Below are 25193 nucleotides of genomic sequence, written 5' to 3'. Positions count from 1 at the left end.
GTGATGTGAACCCTTGGAGATTGAGATTATAAACTATGTAAGGAATTCTGGTTATCAAGAGAAATGTGATGCTGGATGCTTTATCTGATATTTATCTTCCCAAGCTAAGAGGGAGTGTTGATGCATAATAGCTTCGGCAAGATAAGACATCTCTAACTATTCCTTTATCTGATATTTATAAATGCTCTCCTTAATTTTGTTATAACTTCCTTCATTTATGAAACTAATTTATGTACGTACTATCATCTAATAGTACCACTAATGAATCGGGCTTTTTTGTTCTAACCCCGATCCATTATCGGGCTATCATTTGATAGTCCAGATTTGCATATGATTATTGGGCTTCATAAAGAAATGATTATCGAGCTATAACATATTTTGATTGCCACCGATTATAATCAGATTAACACATTTAATTATCGGACTTAACACAATTGTTTATCATCGATTATAATCAGGTTAATGCATTTGTTTATCTGTCATAACAAACTTGTTTATTACCAATTACAATCGGTTGCATTATGCATTGCCACGGATTCATTATCGGTTATTAACCATCGATGATTGCACATTGTTTATATTACCAACCGAATGATATCTTGCAAATGAAACCAATTAGGATCGGTTAAGAAGAGGCACCGACCAAGGGATATCTTGGTCGATCATGTCCAAAGGACATGACTGATCAAGGTATCTCTTGATCGGTCCCCCTTCATCGGTATATATACACCGATGGAACATTGTGGGAGAGGCATAGAAATTCATTAATGTTCTCTCTCTATCTGCAGAAGAGCAAAATTAGAAATATTATATTGTGAATCAACGAAGAAATAATAATAAATTACATTGCATATATATATAACATGTTCTTCAAATTGAAAATTGAATATACATTTACAGAGTAGAGATTGTTGCCAAGTCTATGTTGGAATAAACATATGATCTCATTGAGATATGATGGATTTTGTGTTGTCTCAACATATTGCATGGTTTCTACTTCTCAAAGTTTAGATTTCTTTACATCAAGTTACTTAGTTGAAGGGAAGATCTTATTGTTGATTCATGGTGAAGCCTATGTGTTCATACCATTCGGAATTTGTTGATTGCAAATTGCAATGCTTGGTTAGATAGAACTTCATTAAAAGCTTAACTTAAATTGCTCTATGCTCATTGTCCATGGTGTTGGTGCGCATAGGTGATATGAAAATCATTCACTTACCCATTTTGTGCAGTTGTTTCCTCATTGCGAAGAAAATCTTGGTTTGGTTTCATCAAGTCAAGAATCATTTCTTACATTGTTAGGTGTTAGCTTAGATTTCCTTAACCTTTCATCTTTTGTCTTTTTATTTTTCCAAGTGAATTAAGTGTTCCACGTTCCAGTAAAACGTAAGTCCCTTTATGATTACCAGCATTATCACATCATTGTAATATCCCATACTGTTATATGACTGATATGTGCAAGGAATATTGACAAACGGTTGTCTTTTAACCTTCAATCTGCTGTTCCAAGTTTCAGACTGCATAACCCTGCGTGTTATTGACACTAGACAGCCTTTGCATAATTCTGTGTGTTATTGATTCTGATGCAGTTTTTGGTTTTTGATTCAAGAAATATTGTCAAACATGTCACATATAATCTGAAACTTATATAAACTGATTTGCAAGCATCCAGAAAACATATAACATGCTAACCTTCAAGGAAAATAACTAAAAATTGCATCAATTCTGAAGTTGACATTTTGTCAAATGATTGTCATACATGTTTCAGAAATAATGAAGTCCGAAGTGCACTATTGCTGCAACTAAATTTCAGATTCTATTTCAGACTTTCTAGAATAAACAATGTCAATTATTGATGTAATAACAAGATGTAACTGAATCTCTAATGGCTGCCCCTAATTTTCTGAATACCAGTACCTCAGAAAATAATTACTTCAATAACAATGAATGCTCAAAAACCTGGTTTATAGATGCTGAATTGAAGAGGAGGCTATCCCAAGGAAGACTGATTTTTATCGGATTTTTCTAAGCCCTCTAGATGCAAAATCGCCCCCTTACTAGAGGCCACCCCCTCCCATTGGATTGAACATGAAAAATAAAATAAAATCAGTAGTCTTTCGTCCCAAAAGTGTGATGGAAATGATTGTCTGGGCAACACGAAGTGAATGAACCAATACTCACAACCACTGGATGCCTCAATATGAAGATATGAATAAATATGTCCTGCCAATGGTGCCCTGATGAATTAATAAATGCAGCCTTGAAACTCCCTCAATTTGTTCCTAAAATGATCTCCATGCAGCTACGAAGAGTTTGAGCCAATGCCCACAAAATTCAGATGCAAGGAGATGCCAAAACGAACCAAAATCTGAGTATGAATATGCCAATTGAAACTCCTTCAATGGCTGAAAATAAGCTTTATTGAAAAATCTGTAAGACCTCCAATGTAACACAAATTGGAGCTCTGAATGAAGCCCACCCTTTGGCAATAATTCAACTGATAGTTTCATAGCCTCAAAATTGCGTAATCAATGGGAGTTTTCGTTCCCAAAGACTCAATAATGGCAGAAACCCAAACTGGTTCCTTCTCCATACAAGAACTCCAAATCAAATATCAAATCTTCAATGATCAAATGTCTAGCTGACCCTTATATTTAAACATTTTCAATCCACCTTCAAGAAGCTTCTAGAAATAATATTATTTCACTTAAGTTACTTTTATGATATAATATGAATTTAAGTCACTTTATTAAATTTATTAAATATAAAGTTACATTTTAATTTTTATTTATTTGATAACTTTATAAATAATTAACTTAATACTTTTAATTAAAATAATCAATTAAGCTATCCTTAAGAAATATCATTAATTGGGACAACTTAATTAATTAATTATTCTGCCTCAAAAATGGGGACATTACGATCATATACATTGAGTCTATCCAGAATATTAAGTCGATTGTTCGCATTGTAAACCTTGGAGTTGCCTTATCTGATCATATTCTTTAGCATATGAGGTTTCTTTGTTCAAGAGAGGATAGAATACTTGGTATTTTATTCTATGTTTGATGTGTCCTAAAAAACATATCAAAAAGAAGAAAAACAGGTTAAATAGGATTGACTCCTCTTTGAGCTGGTGTGCCAACCATGCAAGAGCCTTTTCCACGAAAAATGAAGTTGTCAGGTCTAATAGAGCCTTATGGGGATTAGGAACATGGAATGTTTTCATTCCACATGAGCAAGAGATCCCAGTCGTTCTAAAGGAACTTCAAGATTATAAAGCCAAACAAGTACAACAATAGCCAACTCAACAAGGAGATGCTAGCGCAGGTCAGGCAAAGGCACCACCTCAACCTTAATACCGCCCTCATATTTTATTTATATTATGTCATGGACTTTTAATGTTTTTAAAGACTCTTTAAATGTTATTTTTAGATGATTCTTTAAAAGGAATCAATTTCAACAAACTTTGACAGTTACAATTATGGACACTACAAATATATGTTTTAAGGACTTTGGGAAGGTCCTAGTTTTTTATCCCCATTATACTTTCGTATAAAAGTGAGACACGGTCAAATTTGAAGATCAATGAAATTTTGGCCATGCTTCTGAGATTTCTTTGTCTGTACATTGAAGTTGAATGTTTATGTTTTATTTTAAGTCTATGAGCTTGAGCAATTTGAATGTCATGTTTTTTGAAATGTCAATGTTCACATTAGTGGTTTTCATTATCTTGGAAAATTCAGCAAACATTCTAACCTACATTTTTCTGTTCATGTGTTGGTTTATCAATCTATGTCTTGATGCTGATGATGGATTATCTCTAAAAAGTTGAGCAGCCTGTGAGCCCAAAGTTAAAGTCTTGAAACTGATACTTTTATTTAAACTTTTATATTCTGCATTTGTTACATGGTGATATCCGAATGTTAAATACCTTTACTGGTTTCCGGTTAAAAGTATATCCCCATTTAAATTTTCAAAAATCAAAATATTGATCATACAAAGGGAGCTGTACCTTTATAAAAATTCAGAGGGAAACTAACTTATAGTTTACCAAACTGTTGATTAACGATTTGGTTTCATCCTTAGGTAAAAGAGTCTCGTTTTATAATTTTTCAAAGGAACAAAACTGTTAACCGACAAAGTCTTAACATAGATTGGCCCAATCTTGCATTTGCAGAGTATCAGCGGTAGTTGGATGATTTTACAGCTCACAATCCCTGTAAAAAATAGGATTTGGGAACAATATCCAGTTATAAATGGGAAGAAATAATAAGAAATACTGATCTAGGAATAAAACGTTAACATTTAATATTAATGTTTTATAAGTCAATGGAGAATCATAGTAACACCTCACTTCTATCACAAAGTTTGTTACCAGCCATTTTTTGGTTATACAAAGGTCTAACAGCCTACAGATGAGCCTCTACATAATTTGTTATGGAGAGAATCTTAATGCACAATTTTGGCATTCTCTAGTGATTATGGACCTGAGTATTGTTTCACACAGCGACTAAAAACACCATTCCCAGCTAAGTCAGTCCTGCTATTAGTGAAAATCGAATATTGCAGATGCTCTGTAGCAGATGTCTCTCATGATAACATAAAGCCATCCTCTTGTAGTCCTAATGAATAATATACCTGGACAAAGTTTGCCACAATACAGTCATAATCATGTCAGAATCATTATTTAATCACCAATTACAATCCCCAAGCAATACAAGATATATTATTGAGGTTGGATTGACTTAGTTGCATCTGTTTTTGGTTCATGTTCTACAGAATCAACCTTCAAGGACATCATCATTAATAGTCGGTATCTGACCTTTCTTTTAAGTTTAGGCCATCTCACATCAATCTTGGTGTAATTTTATATTTATGAACTTTTTTCAATAACTAAAAAAGAAGAATCTAATGATTAAAAGGTTAAACATTAATTAAAAAAAAATATTATTAAGACATAAGCTCTCTGTTAGCAAGCTAAACCCATCAATGAAACTGTTTAAAAAGTACTATAAATTGCATCACAAGAAAACAGTATGGCTAAATATTAAAGAGTAAAGGATTACGTACCAAAAACTTTAGTGGTCAACTTTACAGGTCTCATTTCTTCTCCAAATCTGTTGCTTCAAAGATGAATTATTAGGAAAACAGTAGTAATAGTCAAATTATGCAATGTAATGTGATAAAAACACAGAGATTGTTTTGATGTCTATCTAGTAATATGAAAAAATTACTTAAGATTCTTTCTCAAAGATGATATTAGGTGAAAGCCTGATTGGATTGTTGATGAGATCCAGGAAGGCCTTTGTTGGAGGAAGTGATACATTTGTGACATTCTCCAAGACAATGTTAAGAAGTCTCCAGCAACATAACACAAGGCTAAACTTTTCTTTGATCATTAAAACACAAAGGCATGATTTTCTGATATTTTATAGTCTGTTTGGGGATTAACTGCAAATGATGAGTTTCACAATGAAGTAGCTAGGATTCTTTATATGATCCAGTTACCAGCTTTTCCAGGATTAAGATCAAATGTAAGTAAACAGCAACACCTGAGGTGGAAATACAGATGCACTTACTTTAGTTAATATACCTTTCTGTAGTCCTTTATCATTAAATAACTGATAAATTTTATGTACCACGTGAAGTGGACTTGGTAGCATTTTGTTTAGAAAAGGACATGTTTTAATATAGAGGATTATATCCATAATCTTAAGATACAGTTCAACCTTCCATATGCCTCTCTGGTAGGTTCTCAAAACAAAGTCCCTCCTACATTTTGGGCTTGCCCATAGGCAAGTGGCATTTGCATGACTTCGTAAGAATGTTTCGACTTGTATGTATTGGTCTATTGCAGCCAATGTAGTGTCATAATCTTGATTACTTTTGCTCTTGAATATTTACAAACTCAAAAGTAAGGTTCCAGCATATAATCCAAATACATCTTTTATTTTTATGTCAAATAGCTTATATCACAGGTAAAGCAAATCATTCTAGGTGCTGTCAAAAAGCCTTTGGCAGCCCTTGGAAAACTTAGAAATGGGATGGGATAGGAAGAGAGATCAAACAGGGAAATAACATGAAAGGTTTCTAAGATGGCCTTGCATTGATCAACATAGATAGTGATTGCCTTCTAGGCTTTTTCCACATCATAAATTGGCAAAGGATTTCACAACTTATTCATCAAATCCATCCAATTCTGTCCAGCCACTGTTTTAACCAATTTGGCAATACCAATCATCCAATCGGGGAAGGGACTTGCGCTGCAGCTAAAATATTGACAATTAAAGTTAATATGCATATTATATATGTACATGGCAATCCTCAATATGAAAGTACTTATTGGAAAGAACATGCAGTTTTTAAAATATAATTTTGGCACATCAATCTCCAATTTCAAGATAAGTGCATTCTTTCTGGATTAAATATAATCTCAAGTTTTTATGTTAAACATATGAAAACCTGTTGTAGAAACTGAAAAGCCATGTGATAAGGATTATACTAGTGTCATATCTCGTAGAAATATGGTATTAACTAATCACAGCGCAGTGACTTTGATGGAGAATGCATCCTAAATAACTTGTTACATAACTCTGATGATAACTTCTACAACTTTACTTTCTACACAAAGCAACCTCTCAAGTGGATGGTTTTCATTTTGGAAAGAGAGATTCCCTTTGAAGAAGGGAAAATTTTACTAGATACTGTCCAATGTGGACCTATATCAGTAGCCCAAAAGAGCAGTACATAACTCTAAGACAACTGGATATTCTGGTTTCAAATCACATCGTGCACTTGACATTCAAAGAGTCAGAGATATTCATTTCACCCAAGTTTTTAAACTAAAGTTTGTCTCTCAGCTTCAAGATAATCTGCTTCTATTATGTCAACTCTTCAGTTGATATTGGCTTGCCTTAGTATTTCTATCAATTGGAGTACTCTCATATCCCATGATAAAGAACAGTGATTTAAGAGGATTAAATTATTTCACTTTGGGTCATTTGGTTTTGGGGCTTTCTCAAGCTACTTTTTAGTTCACACCTTTGTCCATAGTTTTATAATGTGCAATGTCCAACTACCATCTGGCTCTTCTAGTAATTTATATTTTTGTATTATACTCTTCACAACTTATGGGCTATTAGAAATTATAATAAATGCTTTCAAGTTCTGAGGACTAGTAAAATAAACATACTTGGAGTGTACTTGGAAAACCATTCTAACCTTTTAACTCCTTGGCTGGGGACCATAAGCCATTCCGCTGCAAAAAGGTTGTAAAAAATGTATGAACTACAATATCATGAAGATATACATATAAATGAGGTAAAGTAATATCATCATACATTTAATTTATATTAGTACAAAATCAACAATTTCCTATCAAAAAAAATATCATCATACATTTAAACTGTAAAATACAATATAAATATGGAAGTGACCAATCAAAACCTTCTTAGAATTGAAAATGTAAGACCTCACTCAAAGTGTATTCCATCCATCCAAAAGAAATAAGCATGTTTGGTTCTTTCGAGATAAAAATCTTCTTACATTTTCTCATGAGTCATGGCGCATTGAGAATTTTCTTAATTACTTTTAGCTAACCAAATAGATTATCGAAAAAGATGGGAAAAGATGTTATTGCCTACTGTATGAGCTGTAGGAAAAAGATGCTTCCATATTTATATATTGCTTTTAGACAGGATGAAATAAAGAAATTTATATTTATATCATAAAAAAAATTGACCATGTCAATTGCAAACAAAAAATACCTAATTATCATTTAAATTTAAGTTACTAAATTATTAGAAACGTCAAAGCACAAGGGGGAAAAATCCAGAAGTGCTTCAGCTGTTCTGCCATTGAAGCGCTTGCCTCTTTATTTTTGCCACTAAATATGAGTGTATTAAAGCCTTTGCAGCTTTTGTGCCCAATTTATTAGGCTCTATGTATGCTATTGTCTGGTTTCCTTTTGGTGGGGTATACACATTGGCTATAATGTAATTGTAGCCAAATTTATTTCAAAGAAGGAAGTGGCAGTTCCCCAAATTAAATTAAGATGGCATGTACATACCTTAGTGGATCCAAAGGATGACCAAATTGATGTTTTCACAGAAAATGCTTGCCCTATTGCCTGACCATTTCAACTTATTTGGATTGGTAGTTTCAGTCAATTCCTAAAGCAAGATTTATGTAATTATACTAATTATAGTTAAGCTTCTTAGCAGCTAGAGTTTGTTAATGGCTCCAATCCTCCTTGTTAGTTTTATGTTAAACTTAGCAATCAGATTGACAGTAAAGAACAAGAAAACACAAATGCACACATAACACAGTGATACCCTGGGAAAACCTCCCTCTTGGAGGAAAACCCCAGCAACAACAATCTCAGATCTGATTTGATTAAGCAGATTACAAGTTTACCCTTCTAGGGCATACATCAACTATAGAAAAACTTATCTTAATCTGGAAGTCAGGGTGATGTGCAGATCGCTGTCAAACTTAGACAGCCTTTGGGCAGCCTTGACATGCTCCAGCAGACCTAAGGCAAATTCGGCAGCCCAGATGATCTTTGCCCAGCCTAGTATACAAATTGCTGACTGATAAGCATTCACTGCCCTAGAGTGCAGCTCCAGATTTGCTAATCACGGATGTTGATCAATGAAGGAAATTGCAGATCACATACAATAGAAGTTCGCTAACCTTGCAAAGGTAATTCGCTAAGTGTGTATATGTTGTGTTGATACTTGCATTGCCTTGAATATATATGAGCTTTTACATCTTATTTGACTTAGGTCAACCTTTACAATAAATTTATAAGGCATTTAAAGTTGGCGCACAAAATAGAGTTTGACCCATAATAATTGCAAGTCACACATTATAGGGTCAGCCCTATCACATCAACAAGTTACATTATATCACCCATTTAGGGCCCAGCATGTATCACAAGTTACAATGCCCATTTAGGGCCAGACCCAATTACAAGTTACACAAGTTGAGCGTCCAAATAGGGCCTGCCCTTTAACATTCACAAGCTACATAATATAATCGCATAAGTAGGCCCATCAAACATTTACCAAGCTAGTTCGGCCCAATCAAGGGATACGACCTAGCTATATTCAACACTCCCTCTTAGCTAGGGAAGATCCCTTGAATAATCAAGTTACATCATGACCATGCGTCATGGACTCTTTCCATGATATCCATCATGCATTCCCACAAAGGATGGTTCAAGATGCATCATGGATTCCTTCCATGATATTCACCATGCATGCCCGTAGAGGATGAATTCAATATACATCATGAACTCTTTCATGATACCCATCATGCACACCCGCAGAGGATGGATCCACCTTGCATTTCCCGCAGAGCATGGAAGAGGTCTTACACCTCAAAGAAACTACCACCTCGCGCTCCGCAGAGGCTGGTCCCACCTTGCACTCTGCAGAGGGTGGGTCCTCCATGCCTACTTGCAGAGGGTGGAACGAGGGCTCTAACCTCAAACTTCTCCCAGAGAAGAATGCCTTAACTGAGGGCTTTCACGTCAATCTTCTCCCGGAAGATTGCCTTAACCAAGGATATGGCTTCCTCTGAAGCTGAAACAACAAACAAGCTCCCTCTGAAGTTGAATACAACAAGCTCCCTCTGAAGCTGAACCTGATCGTAGTATCACCAACTAAGCTATGTCTCTTAGTCTTCATCCTGTGATGCTTCCTCACAGGATGTATCAAAACCTTCCTCTCTTGAATACAATCATCATCTTTATGCTCCTTAGTCCGTCCTAAAAGCATTTAAGAGAGGTTGCTAATAGTTCAAGACTATCATACATGATTCACTATCCAATGAATTGATAACAACATGAAAAACTCAAAAAATACTTCTCTTATAAGTTAGTTTTCAACATAACCATCCACTTAGATCACACTGAATCATCTGATGATGGCTGTGTGGCCTTCGGCCCTCGCCATCACTCAGAATCCATTCTCATCGATAAGCACTTCATAAATACCCTCGCCATAGGAGCATGTTGATTCGGTTTGAAGTCTGGACACTGCATGACATTAGCAATCAATAGTTGTGAATCATTTCCAAGTCTGTATGAGTAGAGCGATAAGCCTGATAGAATTGCATTCATGCTAGTCTTCTTCAACACTTCTCTGTGCTACCTGCTCTGATTTCTCTGTTTGCAAGAAAAGGATACAGGATCTACCTTCAAGCTGTTAGACTTTATAGAAGGAACCCGCTCTGATGCCATGTTAGTTTTATGTTAAACTTAGCAATCAGATTGACAGTAAAGAACAAGAAAACACAAATGCACACATAACACAGTGATACCTTGGGAAAACCTCCCTCTTGGAAGAAAAACCCAACAACAATAGTCTCAGATTTGATTTGATTAAGCAGATTACAAGTTTACCCTTCTAGGGCATAAATCAACTATAGCAAAAATTATCTTAATCTGGAAGTCAAGGTGATGTGCAAATCGTTGTCAAACTTAGACAGCCTTGACACGCTCCAACAGACCTAAGGCAAATTCAACAGCCCAGAAGATCTTCGCCCAGCCTAGTAGACAAATTGTTGACTGATAAGCATTCACTACCCTAGAGTGCAACTCCAGATTTGTTGATCATGGATGTTGATCAATGAAGGAAATTGCAAATCACATACAATAGAAGTTCGCTAACCTTGCAGAGGTAATTTGCTAAGTGTGTATATGTTGTGTTGATGCTTAAATTGCCTTGAATATATATGAGATTTTACATCTTATTTGACTTAGGTCAGTCTTTACAGTAAGTTTATAAGGCATCTAGAGTTGGCGCACAAAATAGGGTTTGACCCATAATAATTACAAGTTACACATTATAGGGTCAGCCCTATCACATCAACAAATTACGTTATATCAGCCATTTAGGGCCCAGCATGAATCACAAGTTACAATGCCCATTTAGGGCCAGACCCAATTACAAGTTACACAAGTTGAGCGCCCAAATAGGGCCCGCCCTTTAACATTCACAAGCTACATAATATAATCACATAAGTAGGCCTATCAAACATTTACCAAGCTAGGTCGGCACAATCAAGGGATACGACCTACCTATATTTCAACACTCCTTATATTCCAAGACAGAATCCAAATCATTTATAATGTCCCTCTTGAGAATCTATTTCATTGTTCTTTCTAGTGTAAGGTTTCTGAAATATCTGCTCTGTTGCTTGCTTTCTCTGTTGTAGTTGTTGGTGGTTTAGCTAAGGTTTCTTTGGGTAGTTCAGTTCTTCCTAAGGTGGGTTTTCTAGAGTTTTGATGACATCATTTCCTCCAGATTTGTTGATGTGGGTTTGGTTTGTCCTAGATAATTGCAAATCCTTCTCAAGTACTGAGTTCCTTGCAAATATAGCATCTAAAGGGGAAGACATTTTCATAATATATATGTTGTTCCCATTAGTTCCTCCTACTTGTAATATAGTATGGTAAGGCAAGGGCTTTTCCATATCCATGCTAAGACATATTCTAGTATAGTATGGCACCCACGGATTCAAAGGAATTTTTGACGCAAAGATGTATTCTCCTATACTTCCTCTTATCTTAGAGCAATTTCTTGCTAGTATTTACTAGAAAGTAGAGGGAATCTAAATCATATAGATACAAAGATAGGAAATTCATCTATTGAATTGATGACTAGGGATTAATGCTTCATAAATAGGCTCTCCTTCCTTAGGAACCAAGGACGGCATTGGAATATCATGCTCTTTTCCTCCTTGGAAGTGCGGACCACCAAAAAATGCCCCTTTTGGTATTAGGAGTAGTTTTACTAAGCCAAAGAATTTTGAGTTAGCTTAGACCAAAGCCATTAGGATTTTTGGGCTGAGAAAAACTCCTATGAATCAACAAATCGATGCCCATTCTTTGAGAACCTCGAGCATATCCTCCTTTTCCTCCATGGTAAAGCTAATTTTGGAGGAGATTTCCATCAAGAGCAACCATTTTCTTTAGGATAGGTTTAGAGATTGTTCTTTGGATGTGATATTTGATAAATCTTTGTAGATCTTCTTTATACCTGAAATTTGAGGAATATTTTGATGGCTTCCATATAATTGAAGGTCTAATTTCTGTCATTGGGTTGCTACTACAGCCTTAATCATATAGCATGTATGGGGTTATGAGTAGTCAATGTGTGACTATCTTAACTCTTAATTAAGTTATATGATAATTAGAATATTTTTGTTTAGAAATTTAGGTCATCTTAGATTTTATATTTAGATATCTAAGTCAACATGGGTGACATCCAAGGCATAAGCATGGTATACATAGAAACTAGTGGTTAGTTTATTATCATCATATTGCCAATTGTGTTCTTTTTAAATACTTCGGGAGGATTATCTCTCTCAAGGTGGCTTATTATTCTCAAGTATTATCAAGTATTTGCAACATTGTTCCTCTATTGTACAATTTGTTTCATTACAAGTGGTATCAAAGCATGATCTTGGCACCAAGAGAGCAAAAAAAAAAGGCAGATTTTTTTTATTATGGAAGGCGAATTGTGAACTGCATATCTCTCTCATTTTGGTGATTTTATCCTAATTTTTAAAGGGCTTTTCATGGCCACATTGAAGTTGCTATAGTATGAATTTGAGGATATTTGGAGAAGAACTTAAGGAGTTATTGCAGAATGAAGGTTTCCAATAATTTCACTCCCAAAACTGCAAATCAATGAAATTCTTAGAGATTTCTCAGCAAGGGGAGACCTATGTAGAACACAATTCTTCTATTGAGAGGGGGGGTGAATCAGTAGAAGATATAAATTTCAGATCCTTAAAAACTTTGATAAACTGATAAGTATAAAAACTGAATTAAAAGTAATGCGACCACACATAGAAGGAATAACACATGAAGTATGTGGAAAACCCAGAATGGGTGAAAAACCACTGTGAGAAATGCTGCTAGGATCTACTGTCCTAATCCAACCTCACCAAGAAATAGAGTGTACAATGCTTTAAGGGCACCAACACAACATTCTTGAGGCACCAACCTTCTAGATGTTACAACCTTCTTTTGCAAAATTCTTTGCTTATTCAGACATCTCTAACTTGCAGATGTAATACAATACATTTCAATCAACTTGATGGCTGTTCAAAAATCAGACAGCATAAACTCACTTTCAGATATTACAATGACATTCTCAGATCTTACAATATCACTCAATGTTCCTCTCAGATTTTACAATGGCAATGGACTATACATGAGAAAACTCTAACATGCTTCATAGTTCATATCTGCAATCTTATTACAACACCTTACTTTGCATTAGGCTTTGATATTTTTTATCAATGACACACACACACTCATTACCATTCCACCGATCCTTTGTCCTCTTTAAATACAGATAGCCATCAATTGGATACTTAGAAGGTAGTTTGAAACTACTTAACTGCTTATGCAGTTATACCTGTACAGTTGGTTGCAGTTATAACAAATGCCTTAATTAAAAACCAACATTCCTGTGTACACTGAAAGATATAGATTCAACCTTCTCTTTAGTGCCGACCACAATAATGAGGAGGTTTGTACTTTGTACAGGTGGCAATAGTCAGTTGGAACAAAACTGAATCACAACAAACTCAGATCAGAACTCTTAAGGAAATCAACCGATACATATACAGTTCAATATCCAATCCACTTTATAACACCCGATACATACAGATCAATCTGTAGATAATATCAATATATCAACATTATGATGAAGTAATATCATAATTCTGATCAAACATTTTGTAAAAGATGTCCAATTTACATTCAATATGCAAGTTATATTCTTTTATCTAATTCTATGATTACCTTAACGTATATATCTGAATATCTTCTTATTTGTGGTAGGTGAGAGGAGCATTTTATATTTTCTATGTCCTATCTCACGAATGCCACTTGCTATAAGTATATGACAAACAAGGCACCGTCAAGCAATGCCTTGATTGGTCATGACCGATCAAGACATTACTTGATCGTGTCTTATTGTTAATACTAATAAACTGCATGTTACGTAGATGTTAATCGGTGTGGAGTATAACCGATGATTAATCGGTATTTACCAAGCGCTGCCACCCGATAGTATATCGGTGGCTGTCAATGCTAACAGCCGATAGTTATTGGTGTGTTAGCCTTGACAACCGATAACTATCGGTGTAGACTAACACACCGATAACTATGCATTCGATACATATACTATATGCACCCCGATATAATATGCAACCCGGTCTAATGCAATCCGATAATAATATATTAATCGGAGTCATCATTATATTAGATCAATATTCATCTAGATATAAGATTCATTAAATAGATGAACATGAGGAAGATGCAAAGTATGGTTTAATCAATAGTTTGATCATATACAAATATATAATGACTATCAAGGATGATTCAATTACTTGATGGTTTTATCATAGTTATCGATATGATAAATGATTGAATGAGAGACTTCATTTATCTCTCATTCAATCATTTATCTTACCGAAGCTATTATGCATTAACACTCCCTCTTAGCTAGGTAAGATGAATGTAAACAATATATTCAAGCATCATAATCTAATTGATAGTTATTCTTTTAGTCATTCATGGGAATCACACCACTTAAACATTTGGTATGATGTATCACCTATACACGTGATACTAGAGTTCATTATGTCAATCTTGCATTTGACAGGATATCACCCAAGCATGTGATATCAGTATTGCCTAAACACGCAATACTTAAGCATAATCATTAGAGAAAGATTTAAATTCTCATCTTATCCAAGTTGTGGTATGTGCATTAACACTTCATATGAATGTTTTACCACAACACAATCATGGCTTCATTCATGATCCACCAGAGATCCACCATGATAACTGGTTTGGGCATTATAAGATCGTTTGGACAATGCTAACAAAGATATTTAATCAAGGCCCAATCGGTTATACCCATACCGATTTAAATAATATTACTTTGCTTATTAATCATGCATATAAGGATTGAACGAATAATGTATAAAGCATGGTGATAGTAAATAATCAGTTTACCAAATATGTAAGGCCGATAGGCTATTTACATATTTGGTTTCAGTTAGTCGGCTTGTAGGATTACTATCGACACTATATATATTATCAACACTCCCTCTTAGCTAAGGAAGATAAAGTTACCATATCTATCATCTCGTTTCTTATGATAGTCAGGATTCCTTATGAGGTTTCATAATCTTACTCTACATAGGATTATACCATACAAATATGAAATATCACCTAAACATGTGATACAAGGGGTTAGTCATATTGTAATGACATGATATCACCTAAGCACGTGATATCAGTATTGCCTACACACGCAATACTTAAGGATAATCATATGAAAATAATTAAATTTTCAACATATCCAAGTTGTGATAAGTGCACTAGCATTCTATTTCAAATGTAATATCACAACACAATCATGGCACATCCATGACATACCAGAGATCCAACATGATAACTGGTTTGGACATTATAAGATCGTCACCTTATAATGTCCCCATACAAGTGTTCACTATCTTGAGAGATCGTTACCTCCTAGATATTAACCCAAGGGATAAAATCCAAAAATGTCCTGTCATGACAAAGAAGTTTACACATTAAACATGCAAATATGGATTACAAAGCAAATTACCTTTATATCATACCTAAACCTTTTCTGAAGTGATCAACCTTCACTCTGAAAGAGGTTTGGCTAGAATATCTGCAGTTTGATCTCCAAGGGAAAACCCTCCTACTCGAGGGAGAAACACCCAGCATAAAAATTTCTTCTTTATATATCAAATATGTCTAGCAATAATGCAAGATACGGGCCCAATATATGTTGCTTCACTCCTTGAAGCAAATTTCACAAGAACAAATCTGATTGGCCTTCTTCACAGGATCGATCTGCTCTAACTAATATATAAACTGCTCTTCACATAAATTGAATGGATCAGAGAATGAGTTTGCATCTTCTATATATATGAGGGAGGCACCCTTTCACAAGGGGTCGGTCCTCAATGACACCATTTGTCTCTTTACAAGGGTGGCCACTACAACATCAACACTCCCTCTTAACTAGGGAGGAATCCTTGTTAATAATATAGTTATGAAATGACATCCACCATGGCTACTCCTAGAGGGTGGAACACGATTCATCACGGTACCCAACATGCTAACATTCATCATGGCTATTCCCAGAAGGTGGAACATGGGCCTTCTCCTCAAACTTCTCCCTCACAAAGAAGAGTGTATTAACAAGGGCTTGCTCCTCAAACTTCTCTCTCACAGAGAAGAATGCATTAAGCAAGGACTTGCTCCTCAAACTTCTCTCTCACAGAGAAGGATGAATTAAGCATATCTTCATGATGGTGTGGCTCCCTCTGAGCTTGATATCAACCTTCTGACCTCTTTGTCTAATGTTGCTTCTGATGAAATGTTAGACTCCCTCTGAATCTGAGATCAACCATCTGACCTCCTCTTCGAAGAACCAGATCGCAAGGACAAACTGTATGGGTTCTTCTTCTTCGATGAATACTTACTGCCATCAACTCAGTCCTATGACTGCAAGCATCAAGTTCTTTCTCCCTTGAATGAAATCTCTTATGCTTCTTGGTTTGTCCTTTCTTTATCTCAAAAGATCACCTGCAAAACATGACTTATAGAACTCTGGTATGTACTTAGTAAATTCACCACTAGTAGCATAAACAAGAGCCCCTATGGTCGACATTGCTTCCTCATGGACTGTTGCACTTCTACAGGCAAATACTTGTTTATAGATGGAAATGAGAAATCTCAGAATCTCCACTAAAGTCCCCTCCATATTCTTCCTAAATTCTTCATCACAAATAGTACATCAAAACTCTATAGCCTAAAGAGCAACAAGCTCTTCATCTGTTTTAACTGCTTTTGCTGTGATTCCAAATAAGTCCTGCATGTAAGGGGTAAGTTTCTCATAGTACGTTGAAGAAATTGAAACAAGATATTCAAATGTAGCTTGTCCTGTGCGGACACCTACTGATAATGTTGATTCACAAATAACACGCATAATGTAATTGCATGAATTAATAACTACATATGAAATTCATGATCATTAATCAAACATGGATTACTTATCTCTTTGTTTATTAGTCTTCCTCGCAATCCAGCAATTGTTCATTCCTGATTCTTTGCACTTGAAGATTTAGATCTCATTTGATGGTTGCTCTTTGATACACATACATTTAGTTGTTGTGTTCATCTGACATAACCAAGATCTTGTGAGATGTTGAGCCCATATGCCACGCACAAGATACTCAGCAGTATCAAGGTGGCATCGATCTTCCTCAATAATCTTCCCAACCATACATTCAAATGAAGACCCTTCTCTGCAAATCTGTACATGCTATAAGAGAGCATCGAATTGGTTTTGTCTATAGTAAGACCGTTGCTTCTTATGTCGCTCTCTAACTGGCAAATATATGAGCATTGCTTCCAATGTTGTGGTGCTAGCGCCAAACAACATTAAAGATAAACCTTAATGCCCAATTCAATAGATGGAGCTACTAATCACAAAAACTTGCTAAGTGATTCAATACACAGACAATCCATCAGATTTATGTCCGATTGAGATCTTGCCGCCTCCCTTGAACTTTATGTCAATGCATTATCTATTTATTAGACTGATCCAACCCAAGCTTCGCAATCTAATAAACTCATTACTGTCAATATAGCATGTCCTACCTTTTTTTTTTTTTTCAACCAACTAGGAGCATGGCCACCGGCTACAACGATTAGAAGCTTGTTTAGAAGATCATAATTTCTGATCTGGTTGTTGCTCTTCCACATTGCTTTGCTTTGCAGTGTCTGCTTGGAACATGGAAGATTATCTCTCCCGCATTTTGACGCTACATACTCTATCATCTTTGTAGCACAACTATATCCGTAACTGTGTTCATGGGGTGTGTGTACTATGTCATCGCCTCTGCAAAAACCAGCCTGCGATAATATCCATCAACTTATGTTTCATTACTCTATGAATGTGATAGACCTCTTCATGTGACATGTTCAAACCCATCCTCGTACAGAAAGGCAATTGACAAGATAATCTTGTCTCATGGTAGAAATGCCCGACAATTGATCACACAGTCGTTGTTGTCTGATAATAACAAGGCACTGCGAACAAGTGTTCATCCAGAGTGCACTGGTTACTCTTGTGATTTTATGGACATTTAGAGACACATATCTGCCATCAAACTTTGACTTGCAACCATCCTTATTGCCTTGTTCAATTCACATAGAATCACTCCCTCGTGATTCCATAAAGAACTTGGCTCTTAATGTGCAAACTATAGTTGATTTCCTGAGATTAGAGTCAATCTCCTTTAATATCCAAATTGCATTAGAATAGGCAATCGAGATATCCAAATCACCATGCTCAAAGAAGTTCCGACCTAGATGAGGAGTTGTCTGATTGCTTCAACAAATCTGATAGGATTTTCAAATCTGATGGCGCTACACATTAGAAGAATTTTGATGTTGAATATATGCTTGATTGAATTTTCCATAAAATTGAACAGCCTCAGGTTCGATTTAACCTGGCTCTAATACCATGTAAAAGATGTCCAATTCACATTCAATATGCAAGTTATATTCTTTTATCTAATTCTATGTTTACCTTAACGTATATATCTAAATATCTTCTTATTTGTGGTAGGTGAGAGGAGCATTTTATATTTTCTATGTTCTATCTCACGAATGCCACTTGCTATAAGTATATGACAAACAAGGCACGGTCAAGCAATGCCTTGATCGGTCATGACCGATCAAGACATTACTTGATCGTGTCTTATTGTTAATACTAATAAACTGCATGTTACGTAGATCTTAATCGGTGTGGAGTATAACCAATGATTATCGGTATTTACCAAGCCCTGCCACCCGATAGTATATCGGTGGCTGACAATGCTAACAGCCGATAGTTATCGGTATGTTAGCCTTGACAACCGATAACTATCGGTGACTAACATAATACTAACCGATAACTATGCATTCGATACATATACTATATGCACCCCGATATAATATGCAACCCGGTCTAATGCAATCCGATAATAATATATTAATCGGAGTCATCATTATATTAGATCGATATTCATCTACATATAAGATTCATTAAATAGATGAACATGAGGAAGATGCAAAGTATGGTTTAATCAATAGTTTGATCATATACAAATATATAATGACTATCAAGGATGATTCAATTACTTGATGGTTTTATCATAGTTATCGATATGATAAATGATTGAATGAGAGACTTCATTTATCTCTCATTCAATCATTTATCTTACCGAAGCTATTATGCATTAACACATTTTACCAAACTAAATACAACGATACACCCAACACCCATCCATGTCTGATATAAGTGAAACATCTAAACAGAACCGATCGAAGGTAAGATTTTATTTTTGCTGTAGATACAATGTTTGTTTTGTTAACGCCATTCATTTTTAACCTGTTGTTCTCATTTTTGTTTTCAAAAATGAAAGACAATTACTTGAAATTTTTGTCAAAAAATGAAAATTTTACTCTATGACACGCTTCCCGAGGTAGAATTTCGCCTAATCCTTGGACTGGCTTAATCCTCAGTCCATCCTCGAACTACTTTTCAAATTTCGTCGCATTCTGGATTCGTTTGCTATGTCTCTCCTTCCATTTTGGGATTTTTCTCCCTGACTGCATGTGGGAAATTTTCCTTGAATTGCAAGTTTTGATGATTTCCTTTGTTTTGGTCTTTGTAGGGAAATTTTTGGCTAAATACAAGTGCACTTTATTGAAAAAAGAACTTGTAATTTACCTTTTATTTCCCCCTTAATACTTTTTGGCCTTTTTAGTCTTTGTAGGGATTTTTTGGACAAGTTACAAGTTAATTTTACAATTAAATATTTAAAGGTCACCTCTAATTCTTTTCTAAAACCCCTACTTTAATGTCTTATGCTTGTAATAGGGTTTTTAAACCCCTATTACATGTGTGCAAGTTATTAAAACTTGTTGTAGGGATTTTATTTTCCCTTTACAAGTAATTTATAACTTGCACATCTCTCCAAAACCCGATTTTGCCTCTCCAAAACCCGATTTTGCCTAGGAATGAAATAAAGTGACATTTTAAACTTGCTATTTTGCCCAAAAAACCCGATTTTCTCCATAAAGTGCAATTTGGAGAATTTTAAACTTGTAATTGCATTTCCAAAACCCGATTTTGCCTTGATGAAAAAGTGACATTTTAAACTTGCCATTTCATCCAAGAAACCCGATTTTCACAAATGCATGTAATTTTGAACTTGCTATTTCATCCAAACAAACCCGACCAGCCAAGAATAACGTTTTTGTTGGGGATTTCAAGCAAATTTCGTGGAGATTTTTTAGGAAGAAGAAGCGTTTGGGATTCTTCCCTATTTTGATGCATTTCCAAACACATTTCACGTCATTTGGGGTTTATGATTGCTGGTTTTTTGGATCTAAATCAGCAAAAACGTGTTTGCCAAAACCCACATTTTGGTGAATCAAAACTCCACGAATCTTCCATCTCCTAAATCATTTTGTCTTTCTTCACCAAGGCGTTGAGGTTAGAGAAAGATTTGACCGGTTCTTGTGCCAATAAATTTGCATCTTACACCACGTTTTGCTGCTGAAGACATTTTCCAAAACCGCGGCAAGGGTTTCTAAGTTTCTTTATTGCTTACTTAAGGTGTTGTCTTCTTCAATCAAAGTTTGCTCATCTTTTGAAAAGGCATTTTCAGATTGAAACAAGGTATGGTTTCTTTTCTTTTCTTGTTTCATTTTCTTGTTTTCTTGTTTTCTTATTTTCCTTTCAAGTTGTAGATTTGTATATATGTTGATTTTGCCCCAAAAATCAGTTTTGTGAGAGAAATTTTCCCCTTTGAAAAGCAATTTTTGAGTCGTATTGTTCTTCCCCATTTTCCCTCTTTAATTGTATTCGGGATTTTAAATCTCGTTTACAAATTGCATGAAAATCATTGTTCTTCCTTTACAGTTAAAAAAGTTTAACCATCTTTTGTTGAAATTCCAAGTTGCAAAGATGAAAAATACCCATCCTTCCAAAATCGAGTTTTTAGAACCGGATTGCATGTTCAAATTTTTTCCCATTTTCATGAAATTGTCATCCCCAAAATCTTTCCATTTTTATCCATCCATATCGCCTATATCCATACTTTCCGTTCACGTCATTTCCCGCAAGTCTAATTCTCATTTTTCACTCATTTATCCATTTTCCGTTTTACAAGTATACTTGCATTCGGGTTTTAAAAATCCGATTGCATGTGCATTCTTTCCAAACTTGTATACTTCTAAAATTTTCCCCAAGATCCGAAATTGGTCAAAGTCAAGATTCTTAGCATTTCCCATTTATTTCCCATCTTTCTCTCACAAAAACGTCAAGTGCAAGGGTTGGAGTTCTTCCCATTTGAAGGAGGAAAAATGTTAGTTGCAGTTGATTATGATGTTGCTTTAACACTTTTAAGTCTTCATCACAGTATACCAAGTTGTCCTTCAATGTCAAATTTGTCGTCATCTCCAATTCCAAAGAAGATGAAGTATAAAGATGATAAGTACCAAAATGAGGTTTCACCTTCTCAAGTTTCCTCTCCTTTGGATTGCATAAAAGATATAGAGATAGGGCATGGAGACATGTCAGAATTTGTCAAGAGGGTGGAGGATCCGTAGGATAGCAATATGCAGCGGCTATTGGACAGCCATATCCATCACGCATCTTTTTTTTCAGTGGCTGCCCTAGAACCTGAATTTCTTCTCGCTTGTGCCCATCGCTTTGACAAGGAGACGAGAACCATTAAAAATGATGATGGTGAAGCAATAATCCACCTTGATGCAGATACAATTGAGAAAATCTTCAGAATACCACTAGCACCTGTTTATATGGAGATTTCCAAAGATAGTGCAGCTGAGTACTATGTCAAGAGGGAAAGGACTGCAAACGTCATATTAACAGATGGATCTATGAGCCACGAGCCGCCTTCACAAGATGGGCTAAATTGTACCGCTGTGACTTTAAGTGGGAAATTGTATCAGTTTACCATGTTCATAAGGCAATCCCATCATATATCATGGGGAGAGATTATCAGCGATGCTTTGTGCGAGCAACTTGCAGTAGTCCCTACCACCATGACTTTTTACATGAATTCATACTTGGTGTATTTGGCAGCGTCACTCAGACATTTCCCTAGTCATTCTACCAAGGGTGACCTCTCATTTATACCTGTATGGGAATACTATGATCAGCTGCTTGTTGTCCTCATTTTTGGATTCTCAAAAATGTGACAACCCTTACAAATTTTTGCCTAAAAAGTGTCATTTTTGTCTCCAAGGCACGTTTTACGAGGTACAAAACTCACATTTGATAGTGTCAAATCATTGGGGGTGTCCTTGCTATCATTGTCCAAGTTTTGGTGAGTTTTGGACTTCCTTTTCCTAGCTTTCTGTGCAATTTTGGTTTCAGAACAGTCACTGCATGTTGAAGATTTTACTTTATGGCACGCTTCCCGAGGCAAAATTTCGCCTAATCCTTGGACTGGCTTGATCCTCAATCCATCCTCGAACTGCGCTTCAAATTTCGTCGCATTCTGGGTTCGTTTGCTATGTCTTTTCTTCAATTTCGGGTTTTAAAATCTCGACTACAAGTGGAGAATTTTCCTTGAACTGCAAGTTTTAATGATTTCCATTGTTTTGGTCTTTGTAGGGAAATTTTTAGCTTATTACATGTGCACTTTATTAAAAAATGAAAACTTATAATTTGTTTTAAATTTCCCCTTTATTGTTTTTATTCTTTTTATTGTTTCTTTGGTTTTTTTTAGTTAAAATAAGGATTTTTTGGTTAAGTTACAAGTAAACTTGTAATTCTTTCCAAAAACCCCTACTTTAATGGTTTTTATATGTAATAGGGATTTTAAACCCCTATTACTTGTGTGGAAGTAAATTATAACTGGTTATAGGGGTTTTATTTCCCCTTTACAAGTGATTTTAAACTTGCATCTCTCTCAAAAAATCTCGATTTTGCCTTGTAAATGAAAAAGTGACAATTTAAAACTTGCACTTTGCCTCCAAAAACCCGATGTTGCTCATAAAGTGCATTTTTGAAATTTTAAACTTGCTATTTGGCCAAAAAATCCCAATTTTGCCCAACATGTTGAAAAAGTGAAATTTTAAACTTGTTATATCTTCTAAAAAACCCAGTTTTCATTGTTTCAATGCATTTTGAACTTGTTATTGGTTCAAAAAAACCCAAATCGCAAGGAAAAACATTTTTTTTGATGATTTTAGGCAAATTTTTGTGGAGATTTTTTGGGAGATAGAAGGCGTTTTGGATTCCTCCCTATTTTTATGCATTTTGAAACTCTTCTCATGCCATTTGGTGGATTTGTTTGCTGGTTTGAAGGCATTTTAACAGCAAAAAACATTTTTGAAAATGCCACGTTTTACTTCTTCAAATGCCACGAATCATACCTCTCCTAAGTCGTTTTGGCTTCTTTCATCTAAGCATGGAGATTGGAGCTTTGTTTGATTCATTTTTCATGCATTTGCTGCCACGTTTTTCAATTTTGGGCATTTTTTCAAAAACGTGGCTAGGGTTTTGGAATGCGGTTAATTTCTTTTTAAGAGTTCTCCTCCTTTCAAAAATTGATCATCTTTTTGAAGAGGCATTTTCAGTTTGAAGCAAGGTTTGATTTCTTTTCTTTCTTTGTTTCATTTTCTTGTTTTCTTGTTTTTCCTTTCTAGTTGTAAATGGTTGGTTCTTCCCCAAAAATCGGTTTTTGTGAGAGAGATTTTCCCCTTCATATGCAATTTTTGAATTGCATTGTTCTTCCCCATTTTCCCTCTTTACTTCTATTCGGGATTTTTAATCCCGATTAAAAGTTGGATGAAAATAATTGTTCTTCCTTTACGGATAAAAGATTTAACCATCTTTTGTTTAAATTCCAAGTTTCAAAGATGAAAAATACCCATTCCTTCAATTTCGGGTTTTTAGAACCGGATTACATGTTGAAAGTTCTTCCCATTTTCTTGAAGATGACCTTCCCAAAATCTTTTCATATTCATTTCCATCATCCGTACATACCATTTCATCCACTCATTTCACACCTTCATTCATTTTCCCCATTTAAAGTCTACCTGCGGTCAGCCATCCAGAACCCGAAAATGGTCCAAAATGCACTCAAAAAACACTTGAAAATGAGTTTTTAAGGTCCAATTACAAGTGCAAACTTGTGTTTACCCATTACACACATGAAGTTGCATGTTTGTTCTCCACAATTGCAAGTTAATGCTCTTGTTTTCCCCACACATGTAATGCAGCTTCCAACACCTAAAATTTACTTGTGAGCCCATTTTTGCATCAATTTATCCTTTCCCTTGTCAGTCCCGTTTGCACACAAGACCTACCAAATCAACGAATTAAGGCATGGGCCTTATTTTGCAAACAGATTTCAAGATTGGAGGATGATACAAGGAAGACATACAATAAGAATTCATGGTTGAGAACATAGAATGCTTTCAAGACAAAGATGGTCATGACATAAAAAGAGGAAGGCCGCCCTTTCCCTCTTGAAAAGCCAATACTACCCCAAGCAAAAAGACAAGGATGCAAGTTCCCGTTCCGGTTCAAGATGTCTTTACCAATCCAGAATACTTAAACTTCTAGCATCCTGAAGCGACATGAAGATCATCACAGACAAAGGATGATGCAGTTAGAGTCGTGCCTTTAGACACATGGAATATTTTTAGTTATGCATTTGTAATTTTGTTTTGACAAGTTACATGTAAAAAATAACTTTGAAATTGCAAGTTAACTCATTACTTGCACTTTTGTAATTACATGTAAGACAACTACAAGTTGTGTTCGACTGTAGTTGGAATAAGTCTTAGTTAGTTATTGAAGTCTTAGTTAGTTATTGAATAAGTCTTGGTGGTTGAGAGAATCTCTCAAGTTAGTTAGGATCCTCCCACATTTTTCTCAAGGCTCCTCTTCTATAAATACTTGAGGGGTCTATTGTAATATTTATCTTTTTGGAAAGCAAGCAAAAACTCTGCAAAATTAATAGCAAAGAAGTCTTTGAGCTTTCATATGTAAATTCAAGAATTGAAAGGAATAGAAGGAAATTGC

The 25193-nt window shown here is 35.3% G+C and overlaps 1 protein-coding gene across 2 annotated transcripts in view; it reads right to left on the bottom strand.

Moving 5' to 3' along the window:
* Positions 1 to 25193, bottom strand: part of LOC131027243 (DExH-box ATP-dependent RNA helicase DExH17) — a 290481-nt gene that overhangs the window by 152679 nt on the left and 112609 nt on the right. For both annotated transcript variants that reach the window (XM_057957261.2, XM_057957262.2), the window contains 2 exons: positions 7225 to 7261; positions 5074 to 5120 (listed from right to left, as the gene is read on the bottom strand). In XM_057957261.2, coding sequence (XP_057813244.2) covers positions 5074 to 5120; positions 7225 to 7261 — 84 coding nt within the window. The remainder of the gene's footprint in view (positions 1 to 5073; positions 5121 to 7224; positions 7262 to 25193) is intronic.

The sequence above is a fragment of the Cryptomeria japonica genome, chromosome 4 (genome assembly GCF_030272615.1).
Source record: "Cryptomeria japonica chromosome 4, Sugi_1.0, whole genome shotgun sequence".
NCBI lineage: Eukaryota > Viridiplantae > Streptophyta > Pinopsida > Cupressales > Cupressaceae > Cryptomeria > Cryptomeria japonica.
Note: the sequence above shows the minus strand (reverse complement) of the source record. Positions and strands in the feature narration are given on the sequence as shown.